This window comes from Varanus komodoensis, unplaced genomic scaffold (assembly GCF_004798865.1).
Source record: "Varanus komodoensis strain SLA01 unplaced genomic scaffold, ASM479886v1 scaffold18_3, whole genome shotgun sequence".
Taxonomy (NCBI): Eukaryota; Metazoa; Chordata; class Lepidosauria; order Squamata; family Varanidae; genus Varanus; species Varanus komodoensis.
The window spans coordinates 3,122,237-3,141,683 of NW_025335549.1; the positions used below are offsets into that span (position 1 = coordinate 3,122,237).

At 45.8% G+C, this 19,447-nt stretch overlaps 1 protein-coding gene across 1 annotated transcript in view; it reads right to left on the reverse strand.

The window, feature by feature from the left end:
- Nucleotides 1-3,405: 3,405 nt before the first annotated feature.
- Nucleotides 3,406-19,447, reverse strand: part of IL1RAPL2 (interleukin 1 receptor accessory protein like 2) — a 216,628-nt gene continuing 200,586 nt past the window's right edge. The window contains exons 8-10 of the mRNA XM_044427154.1: nucleotides 15,984-16,127; nucleotides 12,645-12,815; nucleotides 3,406-4,106 (exon numbers count right to left, since the gene is read on the reverse strand). Of these exons, the coding sequence (XP_044283089.1) occupies nucleotides 3,406-4,106; nucleotides 12,645-12,815; nucleotides 15,984-16,127 (1,016 nt within the window). The remainder of the gene's footprint in view (nucleotides 4,107-12,644; nucleotides 12,816-15,983; nucleotides 16,128-19,447) is intronic.

A 19,447-nucleotide genomic window follows, 5' to 3' on the forward strand; every position in this document is an offset into this window, starting at 1 on the left:
GGTGCTGTGAGCAGTGATGTGTTGTGTGAAAACAGAGATGTTCCAATAGCACGCGAGTGTTACTGGTGGTGTCTGTCCACTTTGAAATGTCAGAGGGTCAAGGGGGCCACCATAAAACTGATAGCATCCATACCACTCCACAGTACCAAGTTGGCTGGGTGACCTTCCAGTGCCTGATCTTTGCCATAAGTATAAGCAAATCTCTGTAGGAACTAGATACACACAGTACAAGTGGAATGCAGAAAAATGGATTCTCATAATGCAGTCAAGAACATAATTCAAAACTTTTGCTGTCTCTGAAAGGCATACAAGTTGGCATAAAAATGCACGGCACAAGGTGGCAAAATCTGACCAGTTCTTATACTAGCAGAGCGAAGTTGTTGCTACTCTTCCCATGGGTTGACCTCCATGATCCTGTGCTAAAGTAGGAATGCAGCGACCAAGGGTGATAAGGCTGCTTATCCATGCAGGAGATGGGCCGTAACTACACTCTTTGGAGCACTGCATCAAGTGGACCCTACAGCCTTCCCCTGTGCCTTTGCGAAGATCCTTTGAGACGACTTCTGGAGCACAGGACAAGGGTCAGAGCGCTCCCTGATGCTGCACTGAACCGTGGAGACACTTGGAGAGCCACAGGAACTCTTGCTGCCTTGCCATGGACTTCACGATGGAGGGCTCCTAGCTTCTGGCCAGTCAAATGACATGGTGCCGCTGTTCCATCTTTCCTTCCTGGACTCCCTTCTTTGTTCAGATAAAAAAAGATGGAAGAGGCGGTAGGAAGACATGGGATGCTTAGTGTCCAGAGCCTAGTGCAATGGGAATGGACATTTTTCCTCCACTGTGCATGACTGGGAATCCCTCCATCCTCATAGCTGCCTCTGATTTTCAGGGTGGGAGGAAGAGCATAACGGGGCAACAAATCTTGCCTTGCTGCCAAGGCCAGCTGAGATCCATGGATTCCTCAAGGAGCCTGAAGCCTCCAACTCTTCACGGCAACATGCTTGGCCTATCCCAATTCTCTTGTCTCCATGATGCTGCCTCATCTATGACACATTGCAGAAAGCTCTACTCTGTATGAAGGTGACCTGTTATATTGGTTTACTAGTCCTGGTCACAACTGACTTAACACATGAGAATTTGCATGCTTGTTTGAAGACAGCTGAAAAATAAAACCACTCTAGAATGTTATCAGCCGCTCAAAATATGCCTTCTCTGTGGCTGTGTGCAGGTTGCTCACTGTACCATGTCTTGGCACTTGGACAAGATGCCCTCGAGAGGTCCTTCCTCCTGTGAACCTGCCCTCTCACTACCAATGTCAGCAGCAGCTCTTGTTGCTTGTAGGCCAATCACTATTCATTTGGAAGAACTAACTCCCGACAATTGGACTAATAATGCCTGTCTCCATACAACTCTCCCTGTTCAGCCAGGGTTCCCACTGAAGCAGATGTTAAATGGTTCTTACAGTTTTCTTGGTGTGTCTCTGAGTGCATTGGCCTTGGCATTTCAGGTCAGAATTCCACCCCACCTCGTTCTTCCAGTTCCAATTCCAACAAGTTTTGGAAGTTGTATTTTAGGAGAAGTGGGCCTACTATACACACTGTCCTTGATTGGACAATATGTTCATGGTGTCTGGGGGAATTATGCAGACTTGGCATCTCAGCAATTACTCGATTTCACAGTCTAGACACTGCCGAGTGGAAGAAACCTAGAAGTGTGGGCAAATGATTTTTCATGTTTCTACCCTGCATGGAGGTAGAGAAATTAATGGGACAATTTCATGGAATTTCTTAATGGGGCTGGGAAATTCTCCACCAGTTCTCAGAGTTGGAGACCATTTATCAGTAGCAGCACTTCTTTCTTTCTTTTCCCCGAGGTTTAGTTGTCATTTTGTGTTCTTCACAATGTCCAGCATCATTCTGGAGCATTGTGGAATAAAAATGGCTTCCAGCAGGCAAAAGTGGTAGCGAGCGCTCAGGAAGAAACTCTGCAACGGGGTCTATTTTAGTTGGTGTGTGTAAGTGAATGCAATAGGGAAAGGAAAAGAAAAATCTCGGAAAAGTTCTTCAAAACTGTCACCAGAATGTCCTCCATCCAACGAAGAGTTGTTGGCTGTGGTCTTGCAGTGATATTTCTTCTAACACATAGAAACAGGTTATAACGAAGCAGCACCTATATCATCCCCGTAATGTGCGAACTCCCCCAGCATATCTGGCTGAAAACACCACATTGGGACTTGTTCATAATTAACCTTTGACTGTATTTGTACCCACTGGGTGTAAACTGCCTCTCTCTGCTGTATTAGGTGATTATCGATGCAACTGTTTTCAAACCACTGGTAACCTGAACAATTTTCAGCACTTTTTTTGTGAGTATTGCTGTATTTTTTTCTCTATTGCTGACATTCTCTGCCAAATGTTGATTTGTAAGCTGTAACTGGAAATTCCAGATTTAAAGTTGTAACTCTAAATTTGTAAAACTGAAATAATAACAACCCTGTGAAAAATTTACATTACTGTTGATACAAATCTTACAAGGTCAAGAAATTTAAGAAATGTTTAAATCAGCAGACAGTTGACTACAAGACAATCCTGTTGGTACATAAAAGTGTAAAAGGAAGAAAAGTCCTTAGAAACCTGCAAAGCCAGTTTAAACAAGGTTTAAAAGTCTACAGAAACTAAACTGCAGTCAACTTTCTAATAAGTTGTTTAAGAAAAACACAATGGCAGCTATTGAGTAGGCTTAAGAAAGGTGTTCAGAACAAATGATGGAATATGTGAAGTGGGTGAATCATTCCCCCCTCCCCAACCTAAGGAATTGCTGAGTGAAAACTTAGAGGTTGTCACCCACAGGGGTCCACCTAGCCCATCCTCCAAAATGTATTGGTGATCCTCTTATATGGGCAAGATCTCCTAAAAGGCATCCTTAATGGGAATGGGTCCTCCAGGTGTGACTTGAAATGACGATGCTTCCTTTTGTAGCTTGTGGCCTCTTCACATTTGTGAATGGTGCTGTTACTACCTAATGTTCTTCCTAAAAATATCCGTTTAAATATCTGAAGTACTAATATATAAATACTGAATCTTACTCTATCACACATAGCATTGAATGTCAATTTGTTACCAGACTGTAAACCCTCCTTCAAAATACTTTCCAGTGCCCTCCTATATTTTTATAAAGAAGCAATAAAACTGTACATTAAAAGATATGAACTGATTTGTGAACTACAAAAGTAGGTCCCCCTTTGCTAATAATTTTTGAAATGTAAACAAAGAGGTTCAAGTATAAAAGTGAGTTACTTGTGACTTGGCAAAATATTTTGGCACCTGATCTTACGGGTTCAAGGTCCTTTAATGACCGTCTGCTTGGTACTCAAACAAGCCAATGTTGCAGCGCTTAGCTCTTTTGCTACCATATGTCGCTGGTGAAACTGAGCTCCCTCGTGGATAATGGAAGCAAGGGATTGTTCCGGTGGAACTCCCGCGCATCTTTTATGCCGCTGCTGAGAGGCAGCTGTCCGTTGAGTAGCGTCAGAGGGATGTTACAGTAAGTGTGGTGATTGCTGCTTATGGCGGCCAGTGGCAAGGTGGCAGACTGCATGTTGTACTCGTAGCCTCTGCAGTAATGTCTCGTCTGCACTGGATCTGGTTGTTGGTAATCGCCCAGGTCTGCCTGCGATGCAACCAAGGAGGCAGAGGTGTCTGTCACAGCGATGGAAGGCACCGTTTGGAGATCCCCAAAGAGACCTTGCTCGGCGGAATCCAGGACTTGCCGCCGTGACAGGACCTCTTTTTTCTTGGCAGGCATTTCATAGAGCAAGTGCTTCCAGAACTTAGAACTCAGCTTGCTGCTTTTTGACCCATTCCACTTGATTACCGAAAAAAGTTTAATTGTGTGCTTTAAAGATTCCACTTCTTGATAATTCACTTTGCCTTTTAATTCAGGGCACTCGATGAAAATTACTTTGATTTCGCCACTAACAAGCATGTTATGGAGTCTGTTTTCCATTTCAAATAAGCTCCAGCCTCTTCTGAGTACATAGTCTGGAGTTAGCACGATAATGAGCCTTCGGCTTTGTTCAATGCATCTTGTGAGATCTTCAAGGTATGCTGCAAATGGCAAGAAAGGAAAGACAGTAAAATAGAGAAATACAAACACTGTACAAAAAAGAAGTGAGCCTTGTAATTAAACAAGGAAAAAAGCTCTATTTTCTTGCTTAGCCAGTTGGTATTTAATTTTGATACATGTCGGCAAAGTGCACTGACCTTTCACCCAATGACCAGGCACTTCTGAATAAATTATGCAAACCCACATGAATTTGCAAGAACGATTCTCTTTTGTCTCAGTGCAGAATTTTGATTTGGGAGACAATCCTACGCCCACTTCCCGGAGAGTAGACCTATGGCATAGATCATTGTATTTTGAGCCTGGCTGGTCTAAATTAAAGCTGGACAGTCAACCCCTAAGAATGCCAGCTTGGCAACCCGTCTTTATGCTTGTAGGGCCAACACATAAGAGGATGAGGATACTTTGAGGTGTGAATGTTTGTGCGGAGATGTACTTGGAGAGAGGATTACCATAATAGTCATAATCAGGAAATATCCATTAGAGATCACAGCTGATATGGTCTCAGTCTAGGATTTTTAACATGAAATAGACTGAAGGGTGAAAAAAGAGAATGGAGGACTTAGTGAGCCTCTAGATCAAGGGATCCCAGCATAACTAATTAGAAGGCATTGTGCAGGTCTTCTGTTTTTACTTCCTAAACAGATTTTCTGTTAAGATGCAACAAGCAGTGGCAGAACTCCAGAGAGTTATGAGCAGAAGACATGGTTGTCTAGAGACCTCATAAAATTCCATGAATGAGGCAGGGCAATGACATGATAAAAACCTCATTTGGAAGCCCCTAAATGCACAGAAATATTACCCTCTGTCCCTGCTGATAGACATTCCCCTGAACAACCTCACGGGGTTTTGGAACTCAGACATCTCGTTTGCAAATTTATGCTGTCATTTCCTTTCCTCCATCTCACATCACGGAAAGTGCGGCTTTGTCAGAATGCTGAGGATTCCGTTAGGTGCAGTACTGGGTCCCCCGACCTATGCAAGGTCCACAAGGCCATAGGAGAACGTGGAGTTCCGGAGATCTTCTGCCTTGTTCCCTCACAGCTGGCACTGAAAGGACCATGCTAGGTGGTCCCCCGAGATCACCCCTAGTTCTCAGAGGAAGAAAAGGCAGGGAGACTTATGCTGCAGACGTGTTATGCTCATTCCTGTCAGCTTCCCAGCCTTCTGTCCTACTCCCCAGCCATCTAGAAAACAGCGTGAGCCAGTGGAAATCCTAGACAATTGCATCCCATTCTGGGCATAGGATGCGCATAAGGTTCCATCAAAGGTGCAGAGTTTTCTAGCTTCACCCCCTCAAAAAAAAAAGAGTTTATAGGTGAGGGACTGTTTCTTGAACTGGTTTAGGTATGAAGTACAGATCTGTCATAAACAGGGCTGTTTTTCTTCTGCTTTCATTTAGATTTTCCTAAAAGCAAGCAGGAGTGAGGGTGGACAGGGATGAAACGCCATGGGATGATGCTTCCGGTCCATGTATGGGTTGGGCAAATCTGCCAATTTCACTTTCTCCTGCATTTGGGTTTTTAACATCTCAAGTTCTTTCTTTCCTGGACATGGAGAACTCTGTAACTTTTAGTGAATCATAAAAAGGAACTGGAATGAAATTCTCAGCATCTGCGCCAGACAAATTAAATAGGTACAGCTATTCCCAGCATGGGGAGGGCCATGTGGTACCTGCCTGCCATACAGCTGTTAGAGACGAGACATCTGTCAGGGGAAAAAAAGTGACAATGGTAATTCAGCAGGCAAAGATCCAAACCAGACTTTTAAGAGCAAAGCACTCAAAGCCCTGGGCTTGGATGGATGAACCTGTCAGTTTTGCTTTCTCCCACGTCTGATGTTTCTTAGTCTCAAATTCTTTTTGTTCCAAATATGGGGAGCTTTGTGGATTTAGCTCAGTTCTTATCAAAATGGAGCTGAAATTAAATTCTCATCCATCCCAATGCACAGGACAGGGAGTCACCGAGCTGCTGCCCGTCGGACGGCAATCATTGTACGAAACGGGCCCTGATAACGACTGTGCGGGGTCACTTTTGTTTTGTGATGCTTTTCAGAAAGTATTTGGCAGAACCATTTCCCAAATGAGCCATTGCACTGACTGCTGGCCATGGAGAACTGGTCAAGGGGGAATGGGCAGAGCAGAAATGGGAACAGGCAGAGCAGAAATTCAGGCAGAGCGGCCCTCCCCTTTCACCCTCGTCCTCGACTGCGGGGAGGACTGGTTGGACTCCTACTCTACCCACTTCTTCACCTCTCCTTCCATTGGAAGACAGGGGCCCCAGGTGGAAGAAGCGCCTGCAGGAGAAAGAGCACGTTGTAGGGTTGCTCCAGGTGGAACTCATCCCACATGCGGTTTGGCCGGGCAGGCGGGCAGAAGGAACAAGGCGTCATGGGTCAACAGGAGCAAGCCTCCGTGACTACCGCAGGCTGGATCAGGGATCTGCCTTCCACAGTGGAAGAGTTCCAGTAATGGAAGGACCCTGCGGCCAGCTTTTGGGGATATCCCCCTCCCCACACCTGATTCATCAGCGTCCCCTAACTTGCTATTTAGCATTTTGTGGGGGATCCCTTGAGGGTGAAAGAGGGAAGAGAAATCCATTTCCATCAACACAGTTGATCCAGGATAAATCTGGATCTGGCCCACATCATTTTGCAAAGTAACTTGTAACCAATACAGCATCATCTCGATCCACTGGGCCACATGTGTATGCACTTTTATTATTTCTTCGTAAGTATGCATTTATTACATTCATATTCTGCCTTTTCTCTAGGGAACCTGAACGAGCATGTACATAGTCTCCATTTTGTCTTCACAATAACCCTGTGAGGTAGGTTAAGTTGAAAGACAGTGGCTGATGCAAAGGCATCCAGGGGTTCGTTGCCAGACAGGACTAGAACCTTGAGCCCTAGTCCAACATTAACTGCTACAACACAATGGCTCTGATTTAACTTATCCCACAGAGTGAGTTGGGAGGGAGCACCTGAGTGAACCTGAACCTGAGCAAAACCTGAGGGTGGCCACGATCAGACCTTTGCTAGGTTGTGGAGGATCAGTTGTGGGGCTGGTCATTAGAGCACTGCCTTTGAATTAGAAATGGGCTTGCCTGGATTCGTTCTGTGCACTCTAGACCTTCATTTGAGCAACGTGGACAGTGACACCACCATGTGGCAAAATGCAGAGCCACTTGCCCACACCGACCGAAGGACACCTGCCTTGCATTTCCTCCTCAGACAGCCAATGCGATATCCAAAGCTTTCAGCAAGGGATGGAGAAACTTGTCAGATTCAATTGCACTCTGCTTTTCCCCCATGCCTTAAATGCATTCCATCCTGTTTCCACATCAAGTTGCAATTTTCAAGAAAAGTCTGTTTGAAGAAGTTGCACCTAGTTTCATCCATGTTCAATCTTTGCATGCACTTTCCCCAACAAACACAGTTTTGATTGAGCTTTTTATAAATATAGAGTTGGTTTGTTTGCAAGCAGATTTCCCTCACATAATGCAGTTTGGGTCCACTTTGCTCTATTTCTGCATCTTTGTGCACATTTTTTTTAAAATTTATGAACTGCTTCGCAAAATTCAGAGCAGTGCAAGTATCAGCATATCACTGTGTCCTAATTTGCTCTGGAAAGCGTGAATTTTGCAGATTTGCATTCAAAAGCAAACTGAAGTGTATGTCACTCAGTGTAAACGAGCTTTTGGCTGGAAAAGTTTCAAGGAGGAAACGTTTGCATTTCAGGAGTCTGTGAACCACCACGGCCATTAAGAATGGGAGCAGAACGAGCAATAACTGAAGAGGTAGACATGACAAAAGCATGAATTAATTTATTATATTTTTATCCCGCCTTTTTTCCTTCCAAAGAAGTCAAGAAACGTCTACATAGTTCTCCTCTTAGATTGGACTGTGAGTCTAACTAACTCAAAGTCACCCAGTTGGCTCTATGGCTGAGCGAGGACTAGAACTCGCTATACTGGCTTGACGGATCTGTACTTAGCATGAGCTAGCTGCTTTTATGCATAGCTGCTACATATTTTGATTAATCCCTGGTTAACTAATAGCTCGTGGATCAGTTTATAGTCACAGTCCTAAGCATGACTCCAGAGCAGGTATATTAACACCACGGGGGCTGAGTGCACCTTTGTTCTGGAAGCCCCTGACCTGGATGGTGTTCAACCCCCAGCTCAGGGCAGGAACACCCGTGTGGATGTTTCCCCATTCTCCCACCCTCAGACATCTATGCCAGACTTTCTTCCTCCTCTATGGTCGCGTTGTGCTTCAGAGGGCAGCTGGCCTGGTCCTTTCCATGGTGCTGTGAGGGAGCAGAGGAAGGAGCTGCGTGTCTGACTTCTCCCTCTGACAGCAGAGTGTTGTCTCCATCCTCAGAAGGGGACACCTGAACAGTCCCATGGTTTCTGCAAAAATGTCCTTCAGGAAAGCCAAGTACTTGTGCTTATGGAAAGCTCCCAACCAGCTGTACGAAGATGGAGCTTGTGCAGCAGGGACAGAAGGTTTGTGGTTGTTTGCATGGAGAATGGAATGGTGCACCCTGGAAGAAAGCTGGTTTGCTGGAATGCTGAACAAGAGCACTCCATGGGGCAATGTTTTCTTGAGCATCTCCCCAGTTGCAGGCTAGTAGTGGTGTTTGCTCTTCTATGGCACTGATCTGTACAAGCGCAACTACATCACCCATTGCTGGGACAGCCTCAGTGTTAAAGGCAGCTGCCCAGTGTGCAGATGTGTATACAGATGTGTAATCCTTTGCATCACAGTTGGAGCTGACAGATTGCTACCTCTGCCGTCCTGCCTCTTGCCAGGCACCTGTCCTTGAGGGTAGCAGGTGGAATAAGCACGTCTCTGGCATAAGCAACAGGGCAATGCAAGCATTCTGTGCAGCAGGGGGCCAAAGCAAGTGGCAGCAAGCCAGCCCTTCCCCACCTCATTGTTTCAGTGGGCAGAATTTTTCTCCTAAGGGGAATCACTGCAGCCACAGCCATTGCAGAGTTGGGTGCGATGACTGAGAAAAGCTTCTCGGGGCCTCTGATGTTGGAGGTCGCATGAGACCATCAGGACTATTAGCCATTGATGGACGTCTTAGTATGAATTTGTCCTACCCCCTTTTAAAGCCATCCAAGTTGGTGGTCACACCTACATCTTGTGGAAGCTAATTCTGTGGTTTAGCAATGCTCTGTGGGATGAAGGACCTCCTTTTATGTGTCTTCATTTTCTGACCAGTCAGCTGCATGGGATGACCCTGGGTTAGAGCATTATGAGAGAGGGAGAGAAAAGCCTTCTCCTCCACTTTCTTCACATTTTGTGTAGGCATCTCAGGCACGGAAACCTCAAGGGTGGGGATCAATGTGCTGAGAACCCAAGAGAGTAGAAGCAACAGGCCATGATCAGATTCATATTCTGCTTTATCATCACTCCGTAGTGATTAATCACTTCTGTTTTGCATGAGAGAATCAACCCCTTTCAAAATATTGAGTCATTTTGGTTGCCAAGCAGGAAAGAAATAGGCTGGTGCTCCATGGTTTGTGATGAGAACGCTGATTTCCACAGGTAGCGTGTGTCTCGCTGATGACAGTTAATGACTCTCTGAAATGACGACGATGATGAGTCTTCCTTGGAGTGCCTGAATGACAGGTGGACAGAAAAGAAAGCGCCACTCTGCCCATCAAGCCCATTGAGACACCTGCCAGAGAAACCAATTCATTTACCGCGTTTGTTCTCTTCATTGCTATTTCTCGCAACTTCAAACATATTTGATTCTGTTCCATCCTTTTAAAACTTGAAACTAAGCCTGGAAGAAACAGCAGCTGGGTGTGAAATACAGAATTTGTTCCACTAATGGCTTCATGTGGTGTACAATCACACCATGCCTTTGTTTTAACTTTGATTTGTTAAGTGCCAGTGCTGATGAAAGACAAGGTCTGGCCACACGCTTACAACTGAATGATCCGTGCTTTTATTCAATGTTGAAAGCTTCCATCCTGAAAACATTTAAGGAAAACTCCTTTGCATGTTTAGACAGGAAAAGTTTTGGCTGAGGCATGCTGGGTGCGGCAGGCCTTTTTCTCTCTTGTAAGGAGCCCAAGATGGCTTGCATAGCACCACTGAATCCTCACAACAACAACCCAGTGAGGTAGGCTAGGCTGAGAGAGAGTGACTGGCCAAAAGTCACACTGTGAGCTTCATGGCTGAGCAGGGACTAGAAGCTGCTTCTCCCAGGTCCCCAGTCCAACACAACCAAGTTTTAACTGGTCTTGATTTTTCAGATGATGCCTCAATCTGGGATTAGTTATGCCTGTGCCCGGGGGAGAGTAGCAACTCTCTATATTCCTGCATAGCTGTACGCTGAACGAGCGTGTGAAGCCACCTTTCCTGAGCTGGAGTGGTGCAGGCCTGCAGCTGAACGGAGAAGCAGGGCAGGGGCGGACTAGGTGGCCTTGCAGGCCTCTTCCAAATCCTCTGCTCTGCTCTGCAGCGCTGCTTCTCCATTGCAGCCTTTATTTCATTCTTTCCTATTCTGCAGGAGCCATCCATGATGAAGAACCTGTTTGGGGATGGTGTTCAGCACCTTGGATAGCCCCCATAGAGCTGCAACGGGTAAGGGCTCCCTCTGATACAGAGCCCTCCCTGCCTATGCCTGTCTCCCTTTCCTTCACCAGCTCACTGTAACTTGCTCCCTTCTGCCTGCTTATCTGTGCTCCAACTGTCCACGGCATTTCAGCTGCAAATTCTACCTCCTCTTCACAAGGCTTGGTGCAGTAACACCGGAACCAATCCTTACGTCACATGTCCAGAACGACATAAACACTTAGTATGAAACAAGGATTAGAAATGCACACTTGCAGAAAAAATACTTGGGAATGACATATTTTGTGAGAATGTTTTCAAATCAGATATTTATAGGGAATCTCAGATACATTAAAAATTGCAGGTGAAGGCAAAAACAGGTGGAACAAGCCCACACCCATGGCAAGCAATCATGGACTGAAAACAGACCGATATATCCTTCTCGCAACAAGTCCCCTTCCCTCAGTCCATGAAAAGTTTTCATTGGGTTGTTTGCAGCCTATAGAAAGGGAAGCAATGCAATCTGTTTTCTGCATTCTGTTTGTGGCAAAATTGCTAATTGCAAAGTTCTGGAGAAGAAAAGAACACACTTTGCATCAGGGGTTAATTAGGGGCGGAGATGCTGCCAAAATAATAAAACTAATCCACTCCCTCTCCCAAATTTAGAGAATGCATAAAACCAATTCATGACGTTCTATCATCCTGGGCCAAGTGGTTGAATTCTACTTTGGCATGCTAACAAATATGAGAGAGTGACTTCTCATACTCCTCTGGAATATTTAATTGCATTTTAAATGAATTCTGTCACAGGCCTTGTACAGATGTAATGTTCCCAATTGCCTAACTGCTAAGAGGTCATATCTCTTTCTTTCTCCTCCCTTCTGCTGGGGCTGTAACTTCTCTTTCACAAATCCTTCAGACATGTCCTTTTTGCAATTGAGAATGCAAATGTAAGCAGTTTTCTTTAGAAATGTTTGCACATTTCTGAATGTGCTGATGTGTCTGAAAAACATGTAGGGTTTTTTTTTTTAATGGGCACTTTGTAATGCACAATCTTCAAAAAACGCACTTCCCATACCTTAGTTAATGGAAGTAAACTGTACATTTTTGAAAAAATACATATAGAAACATGCATTTTCCCATTCAGAATGTACACTTTTGCAGTTTGAATGAGCTAAAAAACAAGTTAAAAACAAAAATATGAGTGAGCCAAACAAGCTCCAAATTAATCTGGGAGGGAAGTCAGGCAAGCATGAGAATCATTTGTCCTCCCACACAGATCTTCTCCCCTCTATTGTGCAAAATCTCCCTGCCTTTCATGATTTACAAAACTGTAGCGGAGTATTATGTTTGTGTCGGGCTGCATTGTCAGGTTTTGCAGTTTGGCAGACACATGCACGCTCCTGCTTTCCAGCTTTGCTTTGGAGAAGAAAACTTGGCCCGTGTGCTACCACAGTTAGCACAGAGCAAAGCATAAAACTACCCTGCAGTAACACCAGCTATGACAAGGAAGCAGAAATGCGTTTGTTCAGCAGAGGGAAGTCCGTGGCATGTGTCTGACTTCATAACTACCCACTGGGCCCAAAGGGCTGCTTTATTTCTCTGGTGCAACATGATTGTGAGACATCTAAGAAATGTGTGAAATGTAGAGACACCCTCAAACAGGCCTTAGAATGGCAAAGGCTACTTTCTGCTGAGCTAGATATTACCACCGATTTCCAATTGCCATGAGATTGTCTTCTCCAGGGTGTTCTTCGTGACTGAATAGCCTGCACTTCACTGTGTGCACAACCTGTGTGTGTGTGTGTGTGTGTGTGTGTGTGTGTTGCAGCTCAGCTCGCCTTCTCTGAGGCTGACCATATCAAAAGGAAATGACCACTTAAGGGGTTCACCTCCTGAGTAGTATCACATGGGTCATCTCAAAGCCCAAAATGATCTGTACTTACTCCCAGTAGGGATCAGGTCCCTGTCCGGAATGAAAAGTTTGTATCCATAGTGTTTCTCCAGGACATCTGGCAAGATTTCAAGGGCAAATTGTTCTTCTTCGCTGTTGTCACAGTCTAGTGTGTCTGGATCCACTTTGGTGTAAGAGAGATAGGCATCGTATTCCTTGTTGTCTGCAAATGAAATCACAAATCTTGCTTACAAAAGAGAAGAGAACAAAAAGGGCCTGGACCTGCCATTTTCCTCTGCAGCAGCAAAGTGATGCAGACTGGCTGCAAGGAACCCCTGAGTGACCGGGTGCCCTCCAAGCATTTTCGTTTTGTCCTTCAATGGTTCTGGCCTAGTTTGCTCCAAAAACACCGTTCCTACACTCTCCGGTCACATGCAGTGAGGGCGTTCGAGGCGAGATCGGACAGCCACATGGGGGGATTGTATGAGTGGGGCCGGTTTGTGCCGGGGGTCAGACTAGATGGCCCGGAGACCCCTTCTGACTGGCTCTGGTCTGTATCAGAGTCTGGGGCATGGCCTGAGGGAGGACATGAGCTCAGGGCCAGGTTTCCCATGCTGAAGGGTTCAGGGTCTGCATGTAGAAGGGAGGAGCAGCACCCTGCAGGAGGGGCCCTACTTCTGCCCAGCCCCCTCCAGTGAGTGGTCTGGAGATTCCTGCCAGCCTCTCCTCCTCCTCCGGTTCCCTTCCTTGTGCCCCCTTCCTCCACCCTGTGCTGCCACCATATCAGGTGCTGGCATGGGGGGCCCTGTGGCTGGGGAGGCTCTTGCAAGAGGAAGGGGTGGGGAAGACCACAGTGCCGTGGGAGGAGAGATGATGCATGGATGGAGACCACATGGAATCCCTGCGGTGCACCAGCTCTCTGCGCCACCTTTGAGCAAAGCAGGCAGTATAAATGAAGGACAGAAATGCGACAGAGACCCCCAGTGCACCTGAAGGCATCTGGCCACCTTAGGAAGTGGGAGGCTGTGGCACAGATGTTCTCCTCTCCGACACCTCGGTGCCACCCTCCCCAGCATGTGCCAACTGAGGCAGCTGCTCCACTCTGCCTAACGGAGGGGCCGGCCCTTCCGAAGGACATCATGGCTGAGGCTGTGGCTAGATGCAGGCCTGCAGCCGTTTCACAAAGCAAGCAAAGAGGAGCTGCATTAAACTGCATGCATAAATGGTTTTATTGTCCATATTAATGCATGATTAGGTAGTCTATGCAGAATGAATGTTTAACTCATACTGTAATGCACCCATTTATCACAGACCATTTTATTGCGTAGGCACAAACTTTTATATCACTTCCTGAAGCGGTGGGTCTATTGGAAAAAAGATAAGGCTGTGATTGGTAGCTCTCACAGTATTTGCAAGTGCCCATTATTCAGACAAAATGAAAAATCAAATGGTTAATGTAGTGAAGACAAAAATATGGAATACTTACAATGCATCAATTTTCTGTGAACAACAACAGTGTGCAAAAGGGAAGAAATTGGAGGAGGCAAGCTGAAAACAACCAGTCCTTTGCACTAAAGTGAGGCTAAGCAGCCAATCAAAATGTGCCTTGTTCATTGACATTCTTCTGATTATGCTAATTTCCCTCATTTTCATCAAGGAGATCTGGCTGTGACTTATGAGGAGACCCCGTTTCTCATCCAAAGGACTGATTTTTCACCAGTTTGCATTGAGAAGAACAAGCAGGGCAGCTGAGCTGCTGCTGGTTCTGGCAGAAGAGGCCATATTTCAATACGAACACAAGGCTCTGCGATGGATGGGCAAGGCTGGATTGGACCGGCAGGAGGAAATAAGCTTTTCAATCCCATGAGCTGATAATGGAGAGTTGAGCAGCACCAGGATGAGTCAGGCAAAAACCTCACTTGGGTCAATTATGTCCTGGAAACTAGTATCTTATTTATTTGCTTCTTTTAGGGTAAAATCCAGTACGGCTCCTACTTCAAATAGCTCCACTGAAATAAATGTGACTGGACTGTCAATGCTAACTTAAGTCGCAAACACTTCAACGAGCCTATGCAGGACCTAGGATGGATGTTAGACTGCGCCTTTTCCTCCAAGGTGCCCAGGGCAGCAAACACGGTCCTCTTCCTCCATTTGTTCCTCTCTACAACCCTGTGAGGTAGGTTAGTCTGAAAGTCAGTGATGGACACAAAGATATTCACTGAGCTTCATGGCTCAGTGAGGGCTTGAACCCAGGTCTCTCTGGTTCCAGTCCAACATTCTGACCTTTCTATCCACTACCCACCCTAGATTTCTTCCATAGCATGTGGTAGTAGCAATTAAATGGAGCCCAGGTATCCGTCCCTGAGAATCTGCCTGAATACAATCATGCTTTTCCTGTACCAGGCATTCATTCATTCATTCATTCATTCATTCATTCATTTATTTATTTATTTAGAAAATTTCTATGCCACCCCATTCGCCGAAGCCTCGGGGCGGCTCACAACACAGTGAATGGAAAGTCTCTAAGTTCAGAACATCTCTAGAGATCAAATATGAAGTAAAGATGACTCCCAATTCTTGTCCATCTCAGATTTTACCCCGAGCTAGGATGAAAGCAACATCCCATCATCTCTCACGCCCCACAACTCTTTCTGGTCAGCCCCATTCTCCAACAATCTTCCAAAATCCCCCAGTTCCTCTCTCTCCCACCCTGTTCCTGGGTGACTCCTGCCCGAGTTGGGGCAGACTCTTCCCCTGCTCCCCTTGTGGCATGTCAGATGCAAGGGAACTTGGGAAATATACAGTAGTTTTCCCAAGGACTGTTGCCTAGCCTGCTTGTGGAAAATAAAACCCATTCGATGAGAGACAGCAAGAGAGAGAGAGAGAGAGAGAGAGAGAGAGGGAGAGAGAGAGAATGCCAAGTATTGTCACTCAATTTTTTAAATGCTTCTTCATCAGGGGCTGCTTGCTTTCCTTAATATAACCAACAAAAGACAATCTTAGGTCATATTTTCAGCCCTCATTATGGGGGGGGGGGGGGGGGGACATTTCCTGAAATGTGTTGTGTAAGGATAGCATGTTTTCTATAGGCATTCTGGACTTTTCTCTTTGCTTTTTGTTCTACATGCTGTATGTGCCTCTTCCTCTTGCTTTGCTGTGCCTTTTGTGCAGCTGCCCTCAATTTTAATAGTGCTCAGGCAGGAGACCTTTCCGCTGCATGTTGATTAATAAATAAAATAAATCAATAAAGGTTCCCCAAAGCCCTCAGAGCAGACCACATCCGTTCCCTCGTGCCAGCATGCAGCCTCCGTCAGAGGCGACGACTGCTTGGCATTTTTGAACCCTTGGTCAAAGCAACATCGATCGCAGCTCCTTGAAGAAATCCACTCACCATCCATGGCTTCATCACCTCCAAACGTTTGTCTGTAGCACAGCATCAGCTCAATATTGTAGCATTTGTAAATAGTAATAAGCAAAATCAACAAGAGAAGGATGGCTCCCAAACCTCCGGCAAGTTCAATTTTGGAGATCAGGTCTAGAGAAGAGAAGAGAAGGGAAGGGAAGGGAAGGGAAGGGAAGGGAAGGGAAGAGAAGAGAAGAGAAGAGAAGAGAAGAGAAGAGAAGAGAAGAGAAAAGGTGGAGAGACCAGCAAATGCAAGGGTGTTATTAATGAGAACAATGCTCCACCAACACCAATATTCCACTGAACTTCCAGAGATTCAGTGCAGAATTAAAGGTCCATGTTAAAAGGAGACCATCTCTCTCTGTCTCTCTCTCTCTGTGTGTGTTTAGGAAAGCCTTCATTTACTAGTGGTTTAGGCTGCAATTCTATGCATTTTCATTAGGCCTTCTCTCTGAATAGAAGTGAACTTTAGTTGACAGGTTTTTACTGCTGTTTTATGATTTTATTTTTCTGGCTTTTCTGCTCTGTTTAGTGTCCTATGCTGTCTTTGGTTATTAGGAGGTATAGAAATTAAATGTACTGTAGTATTTTACTGTATTTCTTCACCCTTTTGTCTGTAGGAATTTTTAATTCTTCATTAGCTGTCTTGAACTTTTTCTTTGGGGGCTGAGGGGAAGGTGGGATATAGATGTTTCCAAAAAGCCGACATGTGGGTGTCACTTTCCCTGAGAGGAAAGGGAAGCATGCTGGAGAGTGTAGCTGGGTGAGGCATCCCAATTCCCACCTTTGGATGCGCTTTTCAAGGAGCATGGTCTGCGTTTTCTCTTCTGCCACACTGCACTGCAGTCGTTTGTTGTCTCAGAGCAGCTCCAGAAAGCACCACCTTAGTCCGGTTGCTGAAACGGGATGGCACGTCCCCTCCCTCCACCCCAGTGAATGTGCCTGCATCTTTTTAAGCGCTCCTGTAAAAGCACAAAAAGTTGGGTGGATGCAGGTGGGGTCATGGAAATGTTCACAAAACTGTCACCCGGTTCATTTTGTCTCTCCTTACAGACCTCGGCTGCTGAAAGTTGAGATGATTCATTATCCCCATAACTTAACACCACTGGGAGGCCCTCGTTAACAGATTGAATGCCATTTCAAATACAGTGCAAGCACCTGCAGCTCTTAACCTTGCTTTCCAGTTCATCCGGCCATTAAAAATCACAAGGAGCCAATCTAAGACTATGAGAGATATTTCGAGAAGATGTATCAATTTACACCCTGTGTCAGTGCAGATATTTATTGCCATGATAAATAAGAACAGGGAGAAGCATAAAATCCTGCTGATAGAAAGAATGAAAAACAGAAGCATAAAGCTCCCAAAAATGGAGGTGGTGTGATGAGTTTCTGCTTGGGAACCAGTGTGGCATCATGGGTCCAGAGTTGGGCTGGGGCTGGAGAGACTCAGGGTCCACTCGCCACTTGGTCATGAAACTCACTGGGTGACTTCTGACCTTCCTTGCAGGAGGACCATGTCAGCCACCTTGGGTTTCTCACAAGAGAGAAAATAGTGAGGTATAAATGTAGTGTAAAAGTAATATACCCTTAATGGTGCATTGTAGTCTACACAGAAAAGCAGAAGCCAATTCACAAGTCAGCTTTTCATCTTGCAAGACTTTGGGCTATCGTGATTAACCATTGGAAACCCTACCAAGAGTTCTTGGCCTCAGAGAGTCACAGAGCAGAGATGCAGGGCTAGCTCTACCATAAGGCAGAGTGCCTGCTTCGGGTGGCAGATGCTGGTAGGTGAGACAGATTTGTCAGCCTCCTGCCAGTTCCTCCTGAACATTTGTTTGTTTGTTTGTTTTCCGATTTATATCCTGCCTTTTTCCTACAAAGGGCTCAAGGCAGCTTACATCATTCTCCTCCTCCATCTTATCCCCACAACAACAACCCTGTGAGGTAGGTTGGGCTGAGAGTCTGTGACTGGCCCAAAGTCACCCAGCTGGCTCCATGGCTGAGTGGGGACTAGAACCCAGATCGTCCCAGTCCCAGTCCCATGCTCTTCACCACTGCACCACACTGGCTCTCCTTTTCTGTTGTTCCTCTCTGTTGGACGATAGGGCTGTGCTGGCCACGCGACCTGTCCTGGGATCCATAAACTGCCCATTGCCTCTGGTTGTGGGGAGGGTGTTATCCAGTCACCAGTGCTGATATTCAGAATCCATCCCAGTCAGCTTCTGAACATGGACTGTGGAAGGTGCACCATTTTGCCATTTGGGCCAGACACCAAATTATCTTTTCCCAGCCCTGAGAAGATGTAAAGCTCTTGTATGTTACTTGCTTCTGGTAAGTAAAAGTTTCTTTTTGGACCACAGAAGTGCCTCATTGCCTTTTTCTGCTGAAAGCTTTCAGTGGGTGATGGATACCAGGCACTCTGGACCACAACTGTCGTGATGATGCCTGGTGTGGTTGGCTTTAAAATCAAGGGGATTCGGCACATGTACGGAGGAGAGGTCTATCCCCACAGCTAGATCAAGCCAGCCATTTCAGCAGGGATATCCCATGCCCTAAAAGGGTACTCAATTTTCCCTGCACAGTTCCTTAGACAGACAAAATGGCACCATCTGCACAGAAGAAGGAATCAACAAGCTTTGGGGAACCCAAAAGATTTCAGATGGGCAAAGCAATGTCTTCAGGGGGATCCCATCCTAATTGTTACATGTCCCTCTTTTGTTCTGAGCACCCATTACTGGGAAACAATGGTGGGAAATGGAAAATTCCCTCCATGTCTTGCTTGTGGGCTTACCATAAGCATCTGGTTGATGTATGCAAGGAACAAGATGCTCTACTTTGGTCTGGCTGTAGGTCTCTTTTGTTCTTGTGATTCTAATTAAATGCCAAAGCCCCCACAGATCGTTAGCATTATATGTCTGTAGAATGACTCAGGCCTTGTTTGGATGGGCCTGGAAGTGGGATATGAGGAGCAAGGACGAGGTAGCCTGGAAACAACGTTGGAGGGAAGAAATAGAGGAAGGAATAACTTTTTAGGCAGCCTGATGCCTTCCAGATGTTTTGGACCAGACTATCATGAATCCGAGCCAGCACAGCCAATGTTATGAAGATGAGAGTTGGAGTTCTGCGGGCAAGTGTTTGTTTACCCCTGTTTTGAGGTGGGAAAGATCTGTGTGCTATGGAGGAGCAAGGGAAGGGCCAAGAAAGCTAGTCAAGTGATTCAGTGGCTAGAGGATCTAGTCCCCAGAAGTAGAATGGCTGGCTGGGGGATCCTGGGAGCTGTAATCCAACGGATCTAGAGCACACCAGGCTGGGAAAGGCTGAGCTAGCTTCACTTCTTTGATGACGGACCTTTAATGGTGATACATTTTTTGAAACACTACTGTGGTTTCAATATTTCAGAGTTACATGATAAGCACCAAGCTGAACATCAAATGATTACAATGCAAAGAGAA